The sequence below is a fragment of the Trachemys scripta genome, chromosome 12 (assembly GCF_013100865.1).
Source record: "Trachemys scripta elegans isolate TJP31775 chromosome 12, CAS_Tse_1.0, whole genome shotgun sequence".
Classification (NCBI taxonomy): domain Eukaryota; kingdom Metazoa; phylum Chordata; order Testudines; family Emydidae; genus Trachemys; species Trachemys scripta.
In genome coordinates, this window is record NC_048309.1 from 14,922,584 (window position 1) to 14,944,809 (window position 22,226).

The 22,226-nt window shown below is 41.7% G+C and overlaps 1 protein-coding gene across 1 annotated transcript in view; it reads left to right on the plus strand.

Moving 5' to 3' along the window:
• Window positions 1–1,084: 1,084 nt before the first annotated feature.
• The window catches only part of ATP9A (ATPase phospholipid transporting 9A (putative)), a 90,489-nt gene continuing 69,347 nt past the window's right edge, over window positions 1,085–22,226 (plus strand). The window contains exons 1-3 of the mRNA XM_034786648.1: window positions 1,085–1,238; window positions 16,591–16,735; window positions 17,337–17,450. Coding sequence (XP_034642539.1) covers window positions 1,171–1,238; window positions 16,591–16,735; window positions 17,337–17,450 — 327 coding nt within the window. The 5' untranslated portion in view covers window positions 1,085–1,170. The remainder of the gene's footprint in view (window positions 1,239–16,590; window positions 16,736–17,336; window positions 17,451–22,226) is intronic.

Below are 22,226 nucleotides of genomic sequence, written 5' to 3' on the forward strand. Positions count from 1 at the left end.
GGGGTGCAGTGTCGGGTGGGTGAGGCTGGGGGGTAGGGGTGAGGTGAGGGGTGCAGTGTCCAGGGGGTGAGGATGGGGGTTAGGGGTGGGGTGTAGAGGTGCAGTGTCGAGTGGGTGAGGATGGGGCTAGGGGTGGGCTGTGGGATGCAGTGTCCAGTGGGTGAGGATGGGGGTTGGGGTGCAGTGTCGAGCAGATGGCGTGCAGTGCCAGTAGATGGGTTGGGGGTGCAGCATTGAGCGGCTGGGGTGTAAGGGTGCAGTGTCAAGAGGCTGGGGTGCAGGGGTGCAGTGCCAGTAGATGGGATGGGGTGCAGTGTTGAGCAGCTGGCGTGCAGGGGTGCAGTGCTAGTAGATGGGATGGGGTGCAGTGTTGAGCGGCTGGCGTGCAGGGGTGCAGTGCCAGTAGATGGGATGGGGTGCAGTGTCGAGCGGCTGGCGTGTAGGGGTGCAGTGCCAGTAGATGGGATGGGGTGCAGTGTCGAGCGGCTGGCGTGCAGGGGTGCAGTGCCAGTAGATGGCTTGGGGGTGCAGTGTCGATGGAGTGGCGTGCAGGGGTGCAGTGCCAGTAGATGGGATGGGGTTCAGTGTCGAGCGGCTGGCGTGTAGGGGTGCAGTGCCAGTAGATGGGATAGGGGTGCAGTGTCGAGCGGCTGGCGTGCAGGGGTGCAGTGCCAGTAGATGGGTTGGGGTGCAGTGTTGAGCGACTGGCGTGCAGGGGTGCAGTGCCAGTAGATGGGATAGGGATGCAGTGTTGAGCGGCTGGCATGCAGGGGTGCAGTGCCAGTAGATGGGATGGGGTGCAGTGTTGAGCAGCTGGCGTGCAGGGGTGCAGTGCCAGTAGATGGGATGGGGTGCAGTGTTGAGTGGCTGGCGTGCAGGGGTGCAGTGCCAGTAGATGGGATGGGGTGCAGTGTTGAGTGGCTGGCGTGCAGGGGTGCAGTGCTAGTAGCTCAGCTGGAGGAGGTGCAGACGGGGTGCAGCGCCCAGCGGAGGGGGCCTGAGCCCGGCTGGTGTGAGTGGCAGGCGGCGAGCGGGCACGTTACCTGCGTGCTGGAAGCCCGGCCCAGCCCCCCACCCGACGCTGTCAGACCGCGGAGAGGCCGAGCCGAGGCGCTGCTGGGAAGCCGATCCCACTCCGCTCCTCCCCGGCTGCGCCCAGCCGCCGCGGCCATGACCGATAACATCCCCCTGCAGCCAGTCAGGCAGAAGAAGCGGATGGACAGCAAGCACCGGAGCGGGTGAGCGCGGGGTCCGCAGCGGGCGCTCCCCTCCGGTCCCGCGGCTGCCGCCCGTCCCCAAACCCCCTCCCCATACCCGGCTTCGCTTTCCCCGGTGCCCGGCTGGCTGGGCTGGTGCCCCGCGGCTGCAGGGGACTGCGCCCCTCTTGGGCCCTGCCCTGTGCCCGGGGGCTGATGTGTCCGGCTGGGCTCCGGCTGATGGTGGGCATCCAGCCCCGCCCTGGAACCGGTTCCGTGGCCCGCTCTCGGGGGAAGGGAGGGAGCGATCGGTGGGGATTGCTCTTCTCCTCCTCCTCCCTGGGCTGGGGAGAGGAGCCCGGCTGAGGAGTCCCGGCAGCGCAGGGGACCCCGGCTGTCTCGCCATGTGGCTGGCTGGGGCGCAGGGGGCCCGGTTCGCCTTTGTTTGTTCCAGCAGGGCCCTGCCCCCGCTCAGCAGCACAACCCGCCTAGGAAAGGACACACAGCGGGTCTGGCATTAGGGGATCCCCTCTCCTTTGGGAAGGGGAGATCGTACTGAGGAAAGCGCCCTTCTTCGGGAGGGGACCTAGGAGGGTCGCTGGTCTTGCAGGAGCCCCCTGGGAGGCTGAGAGCTGGTGTTGGAAGGGTGGCCTTACTAAGGGACAAATCTAGGTCTCCTCTCTCGCCCGGGGCTGCCTGGCCACGGTCCTGTACGGCGGCGGCCGCAGCAGCGTTCCGGCAGGTTGTTCCTGACGCCATTGTCGGTGGCACACCCAGCGCTGCGATCCCAGCCCAGCACAACTGCAAGAAAAGGCAGGATCCTGCCACGGCAACATTGTTACGCTAAAATAATAGGCCCTCGTGCAGGCCGAGAGCCCCGCTGGCTTCAAACCCCCCTGCCATCTCTCCCTGTGACAGCAGGACCAGTGGCCAAATAAAACAATAGAGACCTCTTGGAGGCTCCTATATTGACAAGCTTGAGGAATGAGCCTCAGATGAAGTCACTTGGCACTCCTATTATTGCTGTTATGAAGAGATCAACACACCCAGTTTTTCTTTCTTAAACAAATTTAAACAAAGAAATAGCCTGACAGCTCTAAGCCTTAGTGATCAGGAACAAACTGGCAATGGCCAGATTTTCAGACGTATTGACTCCCTCAATGGGTGTTCGGTTCCTCTGAAAATCAGCCCATATGTTTCAATGGCACTCAGGCACCATGGTGATTGGGATGGCTATGAAAACCTTGGCTGGATGGCTTGTCAGTAGATTATCTTGTGGCGGGGGCATGCGTGTGACAAGCCATTTGAATACAGATTTTCATTTAATGTATTTATCATTTAACATTAACATTTGATCAGGATCGTTGTGTTGCTTAGCTCAGTGTTATAGAATCATAGAATACGTTGGCAGATTGCAGGCTGTTGCTTCGCTGAGTGGGGTTTTTATAATGACAATACACTTGTTTTCAGGAACAGAAATATATTTATAACTATAACAAAAGATTATATCTCCTTACAAATTTTAATTATATTGGTATAGCTAAAGCAGTACAACCCCTAATGATGTATTGATTATATTGATATAAAGTTGGTTTATACTGGTATAGTTATTCCCATGCAGGTAAGGGAATAAGCTGTGCCAGTGCTTTATACCAATGTAACTGTGCCCACACTAGGGGTTGTACTGGTGTAACTATTTCAGTTAAAAAAAAAAAAAATCACAGCCCTAACTGACAACAATATACCAGTACAAAATGTGTGTATAGATTAGGAATCCAAGCTTGCTGACTGGAAAGTAATGTTGTATTATGATGACAAATTAATCTTTTTAAAAAAAATATGGTATACAATTGTAGCAAATAGACCAAAATCTCAAAAGAAATCATGTTTGTGTCGGAACAAATAAGGAAGAGTACATGTCAATTACCATCTTGTTATATTTTTGGTTAGTAATTGTGATTTGGATTCTTTGTAGGTTGCTCAACAACTTCAGTTAAAATGTTCTGTTGATGGATAAGGTTTCTGTTGTGTAGCTGATAGTATGTTGATTTAATAATGTGAAGTTGGCCTGGACACTGAGGACTAGACTGTGGAACATGTAGTAATCTGTTATGACAGTTCCTGGGTTGGCCACTGCTTAAAGTTCAGTTATGAGATAAAGGATCAGCTGTACGAGGGGCTTAAGATATTCCTCAATGCTCCTTAGCTGATTTGCTTTCTTAGAGCTCCATAGGTCTCTTTTGGGCATTCTGTTGTGGTGTGCCTTGTTAGCAGACGCTGACAGCAATTACCCTGATGTAACCTAAGCACTAACCCTCTGTCACTGGCTAGGGAGCTCTAACTTGGAGGCAATATTGTCTGTGCTAGCAAGAACTGTTGACAGCTTGCAATCTGCATTGATTGTAGTGGTTTGAGATTCTGTGACTTTTGTTTTTCTTTATACAAGTCCTGATCTCTCTTTTTTTAAAGACAGTCACACTCCAGAGAAGTGACTTATTTACAATGATTTTCAGTCTTGTCTTTTGTCAAACAGCCTGTGACATAAATCAGTTATTTAATCAATATACTGGGTGCATTGTCAAAGTACCTAAGCAAAGCAAAGCGGCCTCCTTCCCCCCAAAATATTATAAGTCTAAAGAGAGACTAACCAGTCAGACAGTATCAGTCATCCATCTCAAGCCCCTGGCACAAAAGGATCAATTTCCAACTAGTTAGAGGGGAACAGGGAGAAAATGGTAGCAGGTGCAGAATGGAGTCCTGGCCCATGACTGGGTGTTCTATGTAGTACTGCAGTACAAATAATAATTAATAATAATATACAGCCCCCCAAAAAGTGATATCCAGGGTTTTGATTGCTGCTTAGATTGTAAGAGACTCTTTGCAGCATTCATTATCTGTGTGTACAGTGCCTAGCACAATGAGGTCCACATCTCTGATTGGAGTCTCTATGTGCTACTGTAATATAAATAAATAATAATAATTGACCAAAGGTCCCTTCTGACCTTAAAGTTTCTGACCCTAACTTAACAGTAGACCTCTCAAACTGAATGTAACTGCTGGGAAGGCACATAAGGCCGGAGGAAATTGTTCATATACTCAGAGACCTAAATGAATGACTTCATATATTAATACAAAGAGCTAGAACTGTTTGAAATACTTGTAGCCAGTGTAGGGCAAGTCCATGTTACTGATCTTCCTCCTCCTAACAAGGCAACAGCCATGTTCCATTTCAGTTTCAGCCTCCAGATTCATTTCAAGGGGGAAAGTGAGGAACTCATTACAGTACCGTTACTGAGATGGAACAAAGGAAAGGATGGTTGTGGTCCATGTCAAGAAGAAACAGGTGTTTTAATAAGTTGGTAATGGTAGTAGCCATTCTTGGCCATAGCCACAACATTGACCCCCAAGTGTGCAGTCAAGGGCGACTTCTGAATTCTGCAGTTGTATTGCTTGAATAATGGATATGTTTTTCACAATTTTCTTGTCACTGTGGTCTGGTCTTGACTGAGTTATACAGTTATCTCACCCAAATAAAAATGCCAGTTTAGCCATGACATCCTGATAACCACTCTCTGTAGTCCATAATCCGTCAGTTCTAAAAGAGACATGGTATTGAGTAATCTCAAAATGCTGATGGTGTCACAGCCCATACCTCTGTAGGGACTTCTGTGGGTTATGTATCCTGAGACAAAAAGCTGTGGTTTGCTTTTTTGTTATGGACAGTACCCAAATGTGCCAAGTATATCAAAGAACATATGCAAAGACCTGATCTGTACCCTGAGCACCTTCTAATTTAACGTCCTGTTCCTACTATGTAGATCATGCAGGAAGACTGCTGTGCCTACGTAGAGACTATGTAGAGGCAGAGACTGGTTTTTTGTTCTGCACTTGTACAGCACCTAGCACAGTGGGATCCTGCTCCATGACTCTGACTCCTACGTGATGTGGTAATGAAAGTAATAAATAATAATCGATGTGATGCAGCAAGTGAGGAAAACCAAAGAATAATTGGAACTGGGATGAGGAAGGACAAGGATTCCAGTAATAAGTCACATGGTTTCTCTCTTATCATATTGAGCTACATCTTAATGGTTCCATTAAAATGGTAAATTAGCTCACTTGTAATCAACAGGGAGGGATTGGAGTGAATAGATGAACAAATGATTTTTGGCCCCTATCCTGTATCTGACGGTGTGGGCAAACCTCTGCATCTGTGTAGAGCTGCGTTGATTTCAAAGGGGCTACAAACCTGTATGGTGTTTCTCTCATGCAAAGTCAAGTGTAGGATCAGGGCCTTTATTTAACAAGTGCCTGCCTTCACTGAGGCACTTGGCCCTGCCGCACAGCCAATTACAATGCAATAGACTTTGAAACAATAAAAACATTTTAAATAATGTGGATCAGTTTAAAAAGTCAGGAGAATCTAATGGCAAAGTGGTGGTATCCTCTGAAAAGTGCTCCCCAAAATGTTTCCATGGGTATCTCTCAGTGACCTCTGTATAAATTTTAATCAGTTGACAATGGATTTTTTTTTTTTATGGCTATTACTGCAAACTTAGCCTGATATCTGCAAATCAAGATGTTGTCTTTCTGCCTCTTGCCTCATCACCAGTAATAAAGATTTGGTAACCAGAATTTAGGCCCCTGACAGACCCTCCCAAGCACAGAGGTCCACTTGTGTGGAGCCTCTCTTACTTCACCAGTGCTTTGTGGGTCTGAACTGCATATTTCTAACTGCAGGATACAGGGCCGGCTCCAGGCACCAGCACAGCAAGCAGGTGCTTGGGGTGGCCACGCAAAGGGGCGGCACGTATGGGTCTTCGGCGGTGAATCCATCGGTCCCTCTCGGAGGGAAGGACTTGCCACTGAAGAATGAAGAGCTGGTAGAGAAGGTAGAGCTGCTGCCGAAGTGCCGCCGATCGCGTCTTTTTTTATTTTTATTTTTTTTCCGCCGCTCAGGGCGGCAAAAACACTGGAGCCGGTCCTGGCAGGATCCGAACCATAGATAACAGTTCTGCTGATTCTGCATGTGGCAGGGTAGAACCCAGCTCACTGTTCTATAGCTGTATTGACTCTGCAATCCTAAAAAATATTTAGTCCAGGGCCCAGTTCTGCTATTGGGTATGCATGAATGGATGCCTGTACTGACAGAGGTTATCTGAAATTGGATCCACCTGGATCCTTTTGCAGGATAAAAGGGCCTCAGTCAACAAAGACAGTAGATACAACTCCAAGTTGCAAATGATATCAACAAGTTGAATGAGATTTTTACATAACTTTTCTGACCTTTTGAAATCATAACTGTTGTGATAAAGTATGGATGTTGTAGAAACCTATAACTTGGGTTAATGCTGTTAGTAATTTTTTGACCCAAACAGTAAGTGCTTGATCTGAATATAGAACAACTTGTTTTCATACTCTATGAAAGTTTTCGTTTTAATGGTTTTGTATCTTATTTAAAAAAGGAAGTAATTGAAAAATTCAGTAAAAATTTTATTTTAGAGTGAAGTGCTTTTAGTTAAAGGACTATATACATCAGTAACTGCTACTCTGATACTGCAGGTGTTTATCAATATTAGTAGAATAGAGTATAAAGTAGAAAATATAATATAATTTAAATAACAGTAGTAGCTAATGGCAATATTTTTAGTTCCATTTGAAAAAAGTAGAAATATCTTGAGTGTTTCTAAATTTAGCCGTTGATGATTCATTTATGTAGAAAGACTCTTCAAATGTTGATTGTGTTACTCTTACATAGAATAATACTTAGATTATTGAGTTTTGAAATGTGTTAACTAATCCTAGCTACATCTCCACATGATAGGGGTAGTGAATGGGTAGTGTACCCATTCAAAAAGTGTTCAGTCTTTTCTTGGTTTTAAAAAAGCAATTTGAATGTATGAATGGTTTCATAGGAATAGTAAAATATTTTCCAACATCCTCGTCCGCTATTGCCATCCCCTTCCCTCCCCCAGAAAACAACAACAACAACAAAACATCTAAACCAAACAAAAACTTGTCCCAAGGAAAATAAATCCGTTGGTCTTCCAGGTAAACTTGCATCTCCCTCCTACACAATCAAGTTCTTAAAGCTTTATTTCCCTAACACGAATCCTGTTTTTTAAAAAAAAAACTAAACATGCGTTGGTTGATTAAGCAAGCAATTTGAGGTTTGGCATTTAGGGTCTGTGTACAGTTCTTTAAGGAAAACAAATGTCTTATGCTGGAAAAAGTTGAAAACTTCACCTTTAAGGGATGACTTATTGATTGACTTCTCAATAACCTACAAGGAAAAGTCAAGAGCAAACTTTCAATAATATGACAGATTGTTCCTGGTTCCAATTGATCAGTGTCATCAAATGCATTTTTGAGAGGTTAAGATAATTCAGTTTCCAAAGGGGAAGAAAGAAAACACTGAAGAGGCTCCCTGTAGTTTTTCTATGTTGATCTCCTCGCTAACATCTTTCCACACTTTCTTTCACTTAAGCAGTTATCCTGTGATTTGTCTAAATTTTATTGTTAACTCTTGAAGATGCGGACCTAGCCTTGATCTGCTAAAACACCAACGGCTGTTACAACAATTCATTAATAATTATTGTGCCTAGCAAAAGACTAGCCCGTATATGTGAGTGCAGGATGTTAAAGCAGAAATAATGAGCTTTAGAATTCTATCGTCAGTGAACAAAATATAAGATTTCAGTGAGGACTTGAAAGAATGGTAAATGTAGTTGGATATCTTCCTAAGAAGTTAAATATTTGCCTCTAGGAATGGGCACACAAGTCTACACCACCGAAATATCTGCTTTCCTACTATAAGTTCCATTACCAATTTATCAAATGGGTGGACATACTGCACCTGCATAAGTGATGTGTGGAGATGAACTGTTGCCATTCAGCATTCCTGGAGACATTTAGTTTGGTTTGTAGGTTTCTGTTCTCTGCCCAGTCAACAAAATTGTCCAGATTGCTTTGTTGTTTTGTGGGACAACAGGAAAAAACAAAGTCAGGGAAGTGGATAGGTGTTAAATTCCAGCTGTGGTGGTTTGACTACAAGCTTTCATAACAAAAAGCTCTTTAAGGGATCGTCTTGAACATACAAGTGATAAAGGTCAAAGTTTGTATTCCTGGCATCGTTGGCTATATTTTAAAACCTATCTGTGGAAATACACTGGCACATGCTTTCTTTGTTTAGCTTTACATTTTCTGGAGAAGGCTGGATGTAATGTGATTCTGAAACTTTCTGACTGACTTTTCCGGTTAGTCCATTAAACCGTCAACTGCAACCTGTGGATTTGTATTATTGCCAACTGGAGGTAACACGTCTGTTTTTTGTTTTGTTTTTTTTACTGCATTCTTTAAATTGGATAAAAAGTCTTTGTTACAGAACTGCATAGGTCAGATTCTGTCTTTTTTATTATAAGGTTCTATAGATAGTATGAAAGTACAAACAACATATAAATAGATATCCAGGACTATGTGTGATCACTCAAAAATGCCCTCAAATTGAAAAGAAAACATAATAGGGAATCTCTTGTAAATTCCCTGCAAATCTGTTGGAAATCAAATGTGTTGTAAGTAGTGATAATTCTTCTTTACTTGGACAATATTATATGTATCACTTTCAGAATCCAGATAAGCAAGAAGTCTTTCTTCTAGAGTTTAAATACATGTTGAACTTTCTTTCCCCCATATCTAACGAAGTTGTGGGATCTTTGGTTGGCTAGGAGTTGCAGAAATTGCAAATGAATTATTAAAAGTTAACATAATTAACTGTTATTCAATACTTGTATTTGTAGTGAAGTACTGTTCTAATAGCAACACTCCTGTTTGTGGTGGGGATATTATGTGAGATGATAGACTTGTTTACAAAAGGTGCCCTCACTTTCAGTTTAGCACCTATAGTGCAATCATGGTCCATTACCCTCTTTTCTTTTGGTTTAAGTTTTAGTCTGGGCCTGATCCAGCAAAGCACTCAAGCCCGAGCTTAACTTTAAGCACTTGAGTTGCCATATTGAAATATATGAGAGAATTCACATGCGTAAATGATTGGCTGGATCAAGGTCTTGAGCTTTAACTATGGTCAAATCTGTCTTGTTACTAAAATCTTGTTAGGTGTTCTATATACTCAGTAATGTATAAGTTCACAGAAATGTGAAGAACCTAAGCGCTGTTTAAAATGTGTATATTTATCTCAACACAGAGCACTTCCTTTTATAAGAACATTCAACCCACTGTTTTATATTAGCGTCATTGATGTGTTATTTTCTGTTCTATTTCTGAAGAAATGTATCCGTGATTCTGTTTATACTTTGAAAGTTTTAGAAGTTAGTTTTGGATCATTTAAAATAATCTTTGGAACATATTGGTGAATTATAATAACCCAAGAACATTAGAAGATCCGTGTTAAAATACTTGGTCCCCCTTTTAACCCTATCTCCTCATGTAACTATAAAGATATGTAGCTCTTTATTTCTTTCAGTAGAATCACCAAAAGAGGCTCAACTGGAAAGATAAGCAAAAGTAACTGTGGTTTCAAATATATGATAAGCGGGAATCTGTCTGTAATTGTGAAGCAGGTTGTGGAGATAAACTGAGCATTGTAAATGCATGTTCCTTTTGGTAAAGCCTCTATTTTAGAACTTCACACTGAAGGTCATTTGAAATACAGCAATTAAAATAAGTAAATCTGGCTAACTTTGTGTCTCTTTTCTCTCTCATTGAGATTTGAGAAAACAATCCTCCCATTCCTAAGAATGAACAAATATATTTCCCTTTTGACACCTCTTCTTAATTAGCACTAGTATAGTTTAAAGGAAAAACATTGACTTAAATCACAGCACTGTCTGAATTTTTTTCTAAGTCTACAAGCAACACCTATAATCATGATTGAAAGGAATTAGATTTAAAAACATCTATTTTTTAAATTTAATTTGTAAATTTGACTACACTTTTTGTGAGGTCAGTTTAATTGTTTGCCTCGTAAAGTCAATTTCCCATAGTTTTTTGTGTCTCTGTCTTTCAGTCAGTGGGGAGAGAAAAAAAAGGAGTGGAAGACAGAGTAATCTTCAAAAAAACCAAGAAACTGTGATTGTAAAACTGCAAAAATTGGCAGGGAGATTCAGATGCAAGAGTTGTACCAGAAACTACTTTTAACTCTCTTTAGAAATTGGATAGATTTTGAATTATTATGAATCACGTTTATTATGGTGATACCTAAAGACCAGTCAAAAATGTGCTAGGCATTGTACAAACACAGAGTAACACACAATGTCACTTTCTAAAAGTAATCAAATGTAAATAACCTGGGTGAAAGCCCATACTAAAAATCAGAGACTGTCATAGATACTTGAAGGGTAAAAGATGTTCTAGATTATTTTATTCCAATAAGTTGAGATATCTGTTCATTGCTTTAATCATTCAAGTTACTAACATTTCCAGCTGTATTTATTTCTATTAAATTTTCCAGAATTCTCATACATTTTCCTCTAGTAAATGAACAAATAGTTTGCAGTGAGCAGCAGATGCTAACTGGTGAGGCTGTGATATAGCTGACCTGTATATTGTTATAGGCTGAAAAAGGTGAACCACCCATAATTTAGACGCAGTGTGTTTTTTACAGAAATGTGACAAAGCTGTAGGGCAGGGGTCGGCAACGTTTGGCACGCGGCTCGCCAGGGTAAGCACCCTGGCGGGCCAGGCCAGTTTATTTACCTGCTGACGCGGCAGGTTCGGCCGATTGTGGCCCCCACTGGCCGCGGTTTGCCATCCCGGGCCAATGGGGGCGGCGAGAAGCTGTGGCCAGCACCTCGCCCGCGCCGCTTCCCGCCACCCCCATTGGCCCGGGACGGCGAACCGCGGCCAGTGGGGGCCGCGATCGGCCGAACCTGCCCCATCAGCAGGTAAATAACCTGGCCCGGCCCGCCAGGGTGCTTACCCTGGCGAGCCGCGTGCCAAACGTTGCTGACCCCTGCAGTCGGGAATCGGTGCTGGGAATCCAGTGTTTTAGCTGATGGCATTTCACCCTTCTTCTCTACCAAAACTACTATTCTGTAATCATAACCACCAGTAATTCTGTAGAGAGAAGCCATAGGCCTTTCACCTTTAGGAGCAGTAATAGTGTACTCTGCAGTACTGTGTAGTATGAGACAAGATTTTTGTTTGATTCCATGCTTTCTCAGTATGGAGGTTTTTGCAAAACTTAATAGTTGGAGAGATCATTTTTATTATTTTTTTCTTTTGAGATTGTAAGCTCTTTGGGGTAGGGACTGTCACTGTACATTTGTACAGCACCTAGCACAATGGGGCTCTGATCTAATTGATGACCGTAGGCTATACCACAACACACACACAAATTATCTTTCTGATGCTTCACTTACTGCTTCTTAGTGAAATGTAATCACATCAGAATAGTGATCTGATTATGTAGGAAATAGTTTTGCACTGGTCTAAAATGAGTGAGAAAATGCCTCTTATAAAAGTTTAATCCATTTAGATGTCCATGAAATACTTTGAGTTAGATTACCTTTTCATTGCTAACTTCTGTAAACCAACTGGATTTTCAAGCTTTTTGGATTCTGAAGGAGTTTTCTTAACAGATAAGATTTTTTTTTTCTGTGTTTATTTGCAGATGGGGGTGGAATGCATGAAAGGTGATACTTTTGTATAAAACCACCTTTGTAGCAATGAATGGTGTGCTCTATTCACCATGCTGTTTCCTGTTCTGCAATACGTATAGAGAGAGTTTACCTGCGGAAAGCGTTGAATACTTCCTTAAATGGAAATTTACTTGCTTTATTTCTGATCAGAGATAGGTTACCCAAATTGTTTGTTTGAGCAGATGACTGTTATAATTTAAGCAGACATCTTGACATTGTTATCTAATGTAGTGAGTCGGATATGCATTTCTATCTGATCTCCAAGGCTTTCTGTTGTAAGCTTGCATCTGATATGGGGCTGTATTTCAAATGTCAATGAAATCTAATACAAATCCTTTTGCTATAAAAAGGGGAAAAAAGATTAGCTCTTATTTCAAGCAGTGACAGGAGGAAACTTGAGGAAAAACAACCTTTGCTGACTTGGAAGGCTACAACATTGCCATTTTGAAAAAGACAGACTGTTTCTGAGTATGTCCTTTTGTAAGGACAAAGGAGAGTGGGAAATTTCTGTATCTTCTAGCAGATACAGAAATACACGCGTGAGGAGAGATTAAAAAGACTGGGACCGCTCAGTTTAGAAAAGAGACGAGTAAGGTGGGTATGATAGAAGTCTGTAAAATTATGAATGTTGTGGTGAAGGTGAATAGGGAAGTGTTGTTTACCCCTTCACATAACACATGAACCAGGGGTCACCCAATGAAATGAATATGCAGCAGCTTTAAAACAAACATAAGAAAGTATTTCTTCACACAGCGCACAGTCAACCTGTGGAACTCATTGCCTTGGGATGTCATGAAGGCCAAAAGTATAACTGGGCTTCAAAAAAGAATTTGATAAGTTCATAGTGGATAGGTCCTTCAATGACTATTAGCCAATATGGTCAGGGACGCAACCCCATGCTTTGGGTGTCTCTAAACTTCCAACTGCTAGAAGCTGGGACTGAACGACAGGGGATGGACCACTCAATAATTGCTCTCTTTTGTTAATTCTCTCTGAAGCATCTGGTGCTGGCCACAGTTGAAAGACAGGATACTGGGATCGATGGACCGTTGGTCTGACCCAGTAAGGCCGTTTTTATGTTCATCTGTTTGTTCTCCTGTTCCTCCATTTCTCCTGTGTATTAGGGGCTTTTGTATTTCTTCCTGATCCATTTGGGACCAGATTTTTTGCTAGCTATAATAACTGGGATCAAAGCAGTATAATGCACATCAAGTTGTGTCAGGAGAAGTGCCAAATGGTTGTAACTGACTTGTGGATAATAGAATGAGGATTGCTGTGTTGCATTGGATGTTTTAATGACACTGCTGATCCAAACAGAGCTGGCCTTGTGATAGGGTGCAGCCTGCCTTGTACTGATGGGACATGCAATGGATCATTCCCATTCTAGGTTTAAAAAGATGTAATAATTATTTGCAGGGGAGGAGATTGGGAGAGCAAATTCTTCAGGTTGAGTATGGAATTCCAAATGACCACCAAATCAGCAGGAGAGTGACAGAATTGTTCTGTGTTTGTTATGGAGCTGGAGACAGAGGGAACTGTACAAGTTTAGAGCCTGGTCAGGAACCATATGCAAAAGGTGCATAGATTTAATTGAACATAAACACTGCAGGCTCCGGTGTTTAAGCCATTGCTTTTTCTTAGCAGAATGTGGGTAACCCTCCCATTATGGATGGGATTCACTTTAGTAATTCAGCAAATATGAGTCCTAGGGTGTGGCAATAGAAAGATTGGTGCATGCTGCTCAATGATGTCACACCTATTGATTGTGACACAGTGACAAAGTACAAACTGATATTGTTCACATTCTTTGGGAGTGAGGTGGAGTTTTATACAAACGTGGATGTCAACTGCCTGAAACCATTTTTGGGCAATAGATAGTGAAATTTGTTTTCTGAAATGACAGCTGCAATAGCAGACATTGACCTGTGCTGCCAGCCCAGTGCCTGTACAGGAGCTTTTTGTGAGGATTGTAAACAGGACAGAGAGGCCGAATTCCACCCCATGTGTAAACTGTAGGGTGTGGCAGCTTCCAGTTGTTCAGAATAACAAGCCCAGTCTACAAATAGCCATGAAAGAGGGAGGTCCTGAGCAGTTTCAGCTATCCATGTGGAAGAAAACTCACTCAATTCTGCCAACTCTAAAGATTTAAAAATCATGTTAGGCTCCCAGAATCATGAGTGCCTGAAAATCAGGAGGGTTTTAGAAGGAATGATTTGGGGGTTCTTTTTATTTGCCTTCAGGTTTCTGAGTCTTCAGGGAACACTCAGGTCACATTTTCTGTCTTTAGTCTGCCACCAGCAGGGCTAAAAGAAAGAAAAAAAGAAAGCTGAGATTCTCATGTAATCTGACCTCTTGGGAATCTTTGTGGCTTTAAGAAAAACATCAAATAACAGGAGAGTTGGTGACACTGATTACTTTCAAAAGCCAAGAATATAGATTTCTGGGAGTTGATGTCCTAACATACTTTGGAGGAAATTTAACTTGTGTACAATATAAATCTGAAAGATGACATGCATTCCCTTTTGTGATTCTGGCAAATGTATCTCTTTAGAATTCGTTGATTTCAGCTACAGCAAGATCAGGCCTTGGACTTTTTATTATTCATGATAGGGCCAAAATTGCAGATACTCATGTTTTGCAAGTAGGTGATATAGAAACATCCCCATATACTGTAGCATGGATAGTATTTTATAGTCCATACTTCAAATACATCTACATTACAGTAAGGGGTACCCTATAGTCACAGTATCAGTTTTACCCACGTTATGCTGAAATTTGTGGCTTTCAGGATTTCCCTCTGTGGCTTCTACTGAAGGACAGGGGAGATGTCACATAACCTTAATGTTAGCCCCAGAAAAGGGAGAAGAGTAGATTAATGGACTACAGCTGAAAATGTTTATTTCTTGTTTATTTTAGCTAAAATTTAAAGTTGGTGATGGGAGGAGCATAGATGCGGACTCTCTGAGTGTTCCAGGGCTGGAACACCCACAGGGAAAAAATAATGGGTGCCGAGCACCCACCGTCAGCCATCTCAGCTCAGCTCCCCTCCCCTCCCAGCGCCTCACACCCACTGTGATCAGCTGTTCCGCCCACTGTGATCAGCTGTTCCGCCCACTGTGATAAGCTGTTCCGTGGTGTGCAGGAGGCACTGGGGGGGGAGGGGGAGAAGAGCGAGGCCGGGTGCACTTGGGGGAGGGGGTAGGAAGAGGCAGGGCAGATGTGGGAAGAAACAGGTGGAGGCTTGGGGGGAAGGGGTGGAGTGGGGACCAGGTCTGGGACAGAGCTGTGGGTTGAGCACACACCCCCCCTCCCCCAGGGCAGATTAGAAAGTCGGTGCCACTGGGGAGGAGAGTGTCTTCCATGACACAAAGAATGCCGTCTGGGTAGAAAATAAAAACATGACGGGCTTCCAGTTTTGATGTTTTTTTTGTGAATGTTTTGGAGGAAATAAAAATATGAATACGCCATGCATTTGTTTTTTGCCAAATACTGTGTTGTGACAGACATTAAAGGGACAAATAAAATTCATATTTGTTTGAATATTTTGTACCTTCTATTGTTAAAAGTATCAGCTAAGGTTCCTATCACTTAAAGGGGTTGCAGGGAAGTGAAAAAGTCTGCATCTTTTTTCAGTTTGCTTTGGGCATTTAACAACATCTTGGGTATTTACCTTTCTACTGCTTCCCAGCCATAGTCAGTTCACTTCCCCTTTTGTTCATGTGGATCTTCACTCAGCACCCATGAAGTAAAACAATGAAAAGCAACAACTCTTTTAGCAAAATATAGTCAGGGCAGTTTTGTGCCACTCAGGCCTAGATCCTGCAATTGGAGCAATGCAGAGAGAGTCCCTGCTACCGCATGTTTCCTTAGTTCCAGAAACCTGTTTTGACAGAAAAGGACAAAACCAAACCAGAATCCTTCTTTGCTATGTGAGTTCCTTATATCTAAGGCTGCACCAGCCTGTGATCTTTTCATGGTAATATGAGACTCCAGTCAGGGAATGATAGGAGAAAATGAATCTCAAATTAGAATTTCTCAGATGTTTCCAATCTAATCTTGGAAAAGATGAGCTAACTCAATGTGTGGACTTGGGCGAGTCAAGTTATCTCTCCATGTTTGTTTCCTCACGTCTAAAAAGGGAATAATAACGCATTACCCACCTACCCTTCAGGAATGTCAATGAGGATTAACTAGTTAATGTCTATGCAGTGCTTTAAACATATAAAACACCATACAAATGCTGCATATCATTAATAGTAATACGATTTATATAGGGCCTTATCCATAGCCCAAGGAAATGTTTTCATTAATGGGCTTTGGCTCTGGCCTATCGTGCCTCAAGTCTGTTAGTCTGTAAGGTGCCACAGGACTCTTTGTTGCTTTTTACAGACCCAGACTAACACGGCTACCCCTCTGATACTCAAGTGTGCTAAGTACTTTGCAGACCAATAAAGAGTCCAGGGCTCAGCCCCAAGGAGCTTACAATCTAAATTGACAGTGAACAGATAGAAGATGGCAAGTGATTTGAACAAGCAGCGATGCTCAGTATGCATCTGTAGTTTTTATATGGGTTTACTTAGCATTTTGCTGGGGGATGATATGGGGGAGAGTCTGTGTTTAATAAGCTTTGTGGAAGAAATGTGAGTTGTTTTGTTAAGTGAGGGCAGGGGACGTAGGCTGGATCACGGAGGGGGATAAAATGGAGACTTCTTCTTAACTTAAATATGTCCTTCCAACAGGTGGTGTGAGTGTATGAGATGCTGCGGAAGAAGAGACCCAAGGCCTCGTACGGTTTGGCTTGGCCATCCAGAAAAAAGAGACCAGAGATACCCTCGCAATGTGATCAACAATCAGAAATACAACTTTTTTACATTTCTTCCGGGGGTATGTATGCCCATGAAACTTCACGTCTTTGTTTTCACAGGTTGCCCTCTGGCCACAGAGCCATCATGATGCATGGCCGGACCACGTATGCCCTTTGCTTTCAGCTCACATTGTCATAGTCTGTCATCAGTTTAAAAGCAAAACCACTCCTTAATGAAAGAGAGTTCTGATTGGTGGTGGTTCAGTATGTAAGGGACAGTGGAGCTATTCTCACAACCAGTTCAAGTTGAAACTGCATTTGTTTTAAATATATATTTAAAATATTTTTTATGGCAAAACATAATGTTGGTTAGACATCCCCTATTTACAATTGCTGTCACTTTTCTGAGTGGTATTTGTCGAAAGTTTAAAGGTAAAATCATATGTATGTATTAAAGACTAACTATTGCAGAATCTGTTCTATAGCACAGCTACATTTGTGTGCATGTTGTTATATTCGCTAAGATGACCTCTTGGAAATTATTTCCAGCACTACTTTGCTATCATTATTTAGGATTTAGACATTACAGGAGCTAGCAGAAATGAATGTCTCTTATCAGTAGTTCAATATGCATAACTCTGAGATCGCCATTAACCTCTCCCCTTCTCCCTTGTTTTGTAGGTGCTGTTTAACCAGTTCAAATACTTTTTTAATCTTTACTTCTTACTTCTGGCCTGCTCTCAATTTGTCCCTGAAATGAGGCTTGGTGCACTTTACACGTATTGGGTTCCCTTGGTAGGTAATCTACGGTTTGTTTATTCAAGAAAGTTTCAGTGTTTGAATACAAAATGTCCTTTGTTGTCTTATCTCTCTGATCTAAGTAATTCTGTGTCTCACATGATTTTTTGGCAGCTTATTTTTAGGAAGTCTGCTCTCTACATGTTCTGAGTGTAGATGCTTGTTCTCACTTTTAAATTAATTTCATAAAGGTTGGACATTAAGGCATGATAGGACGCCGCTACCTATACCCTCTTCATCTGAGTTAATAGGGGCATAATTCTTTGCCTCTTACACAACTGCCACTAGGCGTACCCACCACTGGGGCAACTGGCCCACTTCTACACTCAGAAAAAGTGAGAGAATAAATGGCGAGCAAAGTAAACATTTTCCTGGCTCCTGTGAGTATTGATCACAGTTGCTAAGTTATTAGAAAGTTAAAGGTGAAGATGGAGGGTCTGCGTCAGAGCATTTTGCTTTGGCAAAGCATTCCAGAAGAGGGCTGCAAACCAGCAGGATTTCAGAAAAGCTTGTCTGGTGAAGCAAAGGACCAAAGGGCAGTTTTCAAAAGTGACCTTAATGAATGACCATATGTGCAATGAAGGCAAATCATGCAGTCCCGCCAAACAGTTTGACTTAGAGCCTTTGGATGGGTCAACAGGCTGATTTTAAAATAACATGTTTTAGTTTCTTAAAATATATATTTTTACATTTTATTTATTCATATTTGCTCAGAGAATAGATACTTCTCCTGAAACCTCTGCACCCCCGACACACACATACTGATTTGTTGTTTTCCAACCATATATTTCCCCTGAGATTGGAAGAAGTCAGAAAGCCAAGTGCACTACAGTCTTTGGGAAGAGATGCTAGCTACCTATTTGAGATGGGTTCTCCCGTCTCTCGTTAAAGTTCTTAGGCAGATCTCTAGAGTAAATTGGTGCATCCACAAGGGCGCCATGTGGCTTTATTTCAATCTCCAATCTGCAGGAAGAGTTGAATAGCTTCCTTATTACAGAGTTCTCAAATGTTTTCTATCTAGCTCTTTTCTGCCTGCCCCTTACCTCTTGCTGTGCATATGAACCAAGCTCCCTTTCTGTGGCAGCTGCTCAAAGGAACCTTGCCCTGCTTCTTTTTCCAGTGGAAGTCAGGGTTGGAAGGTGTCAGGAGATGACTTTTTTAACATTTAGGTCCCTGTTTTCAGAAACGTGTGCATTTGCTTGTATATGTACATATGCATGCCTGGGTAGTCATCACAGATATGCATATCAGATCTCCAGTAAGATGTGCATGTAATTCTAAAACTTTGGACGTTGGGTTTTATAGCTGACTTCCTTGACGCCATTGTAGAAAGAACGAGGAGTACTTGTGGCACCTTAGAGACTAACAAATTTATTTAAGCATAAGCTTTTGTGGGCTAAAACCCACATCATCAGATGCATGCAGTGGAAAATATAGTAGGAAGATATATATACACAGAGAACATGAAAAAATGGGTGTTGCCATACCAACTATAACGAGAGTAATCAATTAAGGTGGGCTATTATCAGCAGGAGAAAAAAAAACTTTTGTAGTGATAATCAGGATGGCTCATTTCCAACAGTTGACAAGAAGGTGTGAGTAACGGTAGGGGGAAAAAATTAGCATGGGGAAATAGTTTTTACTTTGTGTAATGAGTCATCAACTCCCAGTCTTTATTCAAGCCTAATTTAATGGTGTCCAGTTTGCAAATTAATTCCAATTCTGTAGTTTCTCATTGGAGTCTGTTTTTGAAGTTTTTTTGTTGGAGTATTGTGACTTTGAGGTCTGTAATTGAGTGACCAGGGAGGTTGAAGTGTTCTCCGACTGGTTTTTAAATGTTATAATTCTTGACATCTGGGGCAATAGAAATAAGTGTTTAGGAGCAGACCAGATAAAAGGGGATGGTGATTTAAAAAAAATAAGGACATAACACTGATTTTTTTGGGGAGGGTGGGGGGGTGTGGGGGAAGAGTTAAAAAGGCACAATAAGGAGTGATTGAATGGGATGATAAGATAGTTTAAACTATGTGGCCAATGCACTTAGGAATGCACTGCACAAGCCAATTAAAGCTACAACAACCACTTAAAAATCTATGCACCTCTATACTTTGTTCCCTTCCACTTCCAGTAAGCAGTCTCCTAGGGGTTTACATCCCTCTCTTGCACATGAGGTCAGCTGGAAGTTAATCACCAAGAAATATCATATGTTTTCTGCACAGAATTTAAGTACATTAACAGTTCAGCTTTGATAAACAAATGGCAGAAAACACTTGCATCAAACCTGTGCTGCCATCTGTCTTCACTCAGCAGGGCTGCAAATGAACTGTAGTTATCTGGATCTTCCAACAGGTTTTAGAAATCCTTGGGTATAACTTGTTGCTTTCAATATAGGAAGCAAAAAGATATTTAAAATAATCACAGATCCACAATGATTTTAAAGATGACACTTTTCGGCTGCTCTTTGGAAATCAGTGTTGGTAAAATTTCTGCAGTATTAATGGTAAAACATTCTCCCCATTTTCAATTGAATTGGGAAAAATGATTTCCATTAAATTTACCTCAATCTGATAATCCTGTTTGCAAAAGCAAACTGATACCCCAGAAGTAAAGAATATCATGAAGTTGCTACTATAACTCTGCTGGTAGTCAGCCCTTTGTCTGGTTGAATTCGTGTTTTGGCATATGCTTATGACAAAGTTATTGTATTTGTCCTGTTTAGAAAAAGTGTGTGTGTCACAAACTAGTTTGAACAAGCCCGCCATTCCCTCCCCCCCCATCAGTTTTTTGTTTTTGTTTGTTTGTTTTGTTTTGTTTTTTGTAGAATCCTATAAGCAATTGTGATTTGTCTAGGCCAGATGAGCAATTAGGATTCAGCATATGAGCTGCCAGAGAGTAGTATAAGAAAGGTCTTTGTTCATTACTGACTGCTGATACAAGTGTTCGGTATAGAATGACATACATGATGGCATAGTGAGGCAGCACATGTGGGAATATTTTTGGATGATTATTTGAAATTCAGATACCCAAACTCTTTAGATTACTGATCCGCAAAGCAAGCTAAAAATAATCAACACAGATTGTTTCTTCCCTTTTTATCTGAAAGCACCTAGGAGTTTCTGAAATCATTAAGTGACAGAGAAGCCTTCAGTCTTTTTTTGCTTGTCAGTTACCCAACTGACAAATCTTTGAGTGGCCCAAAGTGAAATGTACTGACCCTAGCCCTTTTGGAATGAATTGCTTCTATCAAAAGATCATCTTGTATATTATTGACTTCCTGGCTTCTGTAATATGAATCTGTTCTATGCCATGTTTACATTATTAAAGCAATTCCAAGCCTTAAGGACACATTCTCTCTTGATGTAAGAATATAATTTCTGTTAATGTTAATGGGCATTATGTATGGAAGGTAACGAGACTCTATCTCAGTAATTTGTATATTTGACTAACTCTCTTCTCTCCACAGCAAAGCGGGTAGGATTATTTTTTTGTCAAAACGTTTTTTTTTTTTTTTTTTTTTTTGGTGAAAAATGGCTTTTATTTTCATTTTGGCCAAAAATATATTGGGAACATTTTAATGGTGGTCACACAATGGAGACTCAAATTTTTCAGTATATTGGGGTTTTGTCAAAGAAAAGTAGAAGTTTATGCAGGAAATTTTGAAAACTTAAAAAAAATTCTTATAAAAATTAGCATTTTTTGACCAGTTCTTCTCTGTTGTACAGGCAGAAAGTTGCCATTAACATTAATTGGCACTGCGTACAATTTTTGTGGAATTATTAGGATTATTATTATCTATTATTAGAATAGGTACCAAAGTGTATTCTTTGCTAAATACTCAAGTGTCCTTGAAAAGAGGGCGGCGGACTTGATATTTTAAATCATGTTTATCTTAATTAAGCCTCCTGCAGTCTAATAAACAGGAACGTTTTCAGGCTGAAACTTTCAAAGGAACTTGAGTTAGGTCCTTTTGAAAATGCCCCCTTTAAATAATGCAAATACATGCAATACCTTCTGCATTTCAAAGCTAATGTCAAATTTTTCCTCCTAATGTATCCTGTGGTTGTGCACTGATACATATGAACTGTAGTTAAGACACTGCATAATTTTATTACAGTGTTGTATGTTTTAGGTGAGACTGTGTGCACAAACACCAAACCTATAAGAATATCTGAGTTTAATTGCAGAAAATGCTTTCCTTCAGTTTCAGTAAACCAAAGACAGTTTCTTGTTTGCGGGGGGGTGGGGGAGGGGGGAGGAGAGGAGTACATGTGAAAAGGTTAATTATTGTCAGTGTCAGGTAGTAATATTGTCAGCACTGTATGCCCAAGGTTTTCCAAAGTGATCAGTAATTTTTGGGTGCCTGACTTGAGGTGTCTTAAAGAGGCCTGATTTTCAAAGGATGGGTGCTCAGCACTTTCTGAAAATCAAGTCCCTTGAAAGGTATCTTAAGTTGGGCACCCAAAAATTCATTAACCACATTGGAAATTCTTATCCCATTTGTTTATTTACTCATCAGACCCTTTCCTGCATTATTTATAAATCTGTTTGTGGTTTTGTCTTTTATTGCATGTTTCAACTGTCATGCTTTTAAACGATTAAAAAAAAATGGAATTTGATTGGATACCTAACAGATGCACTGGTTGACAAGATCCCTGCTGCCTGATTACAAGATTCTGTAATATGAATTTTCACATGGAGTGTAAAGCGTTCGCAGCTCTGTTCATTGACATGCCAGTTTTAGCAGTGTAGTGAATCAGAGCTGAATAATGTCTA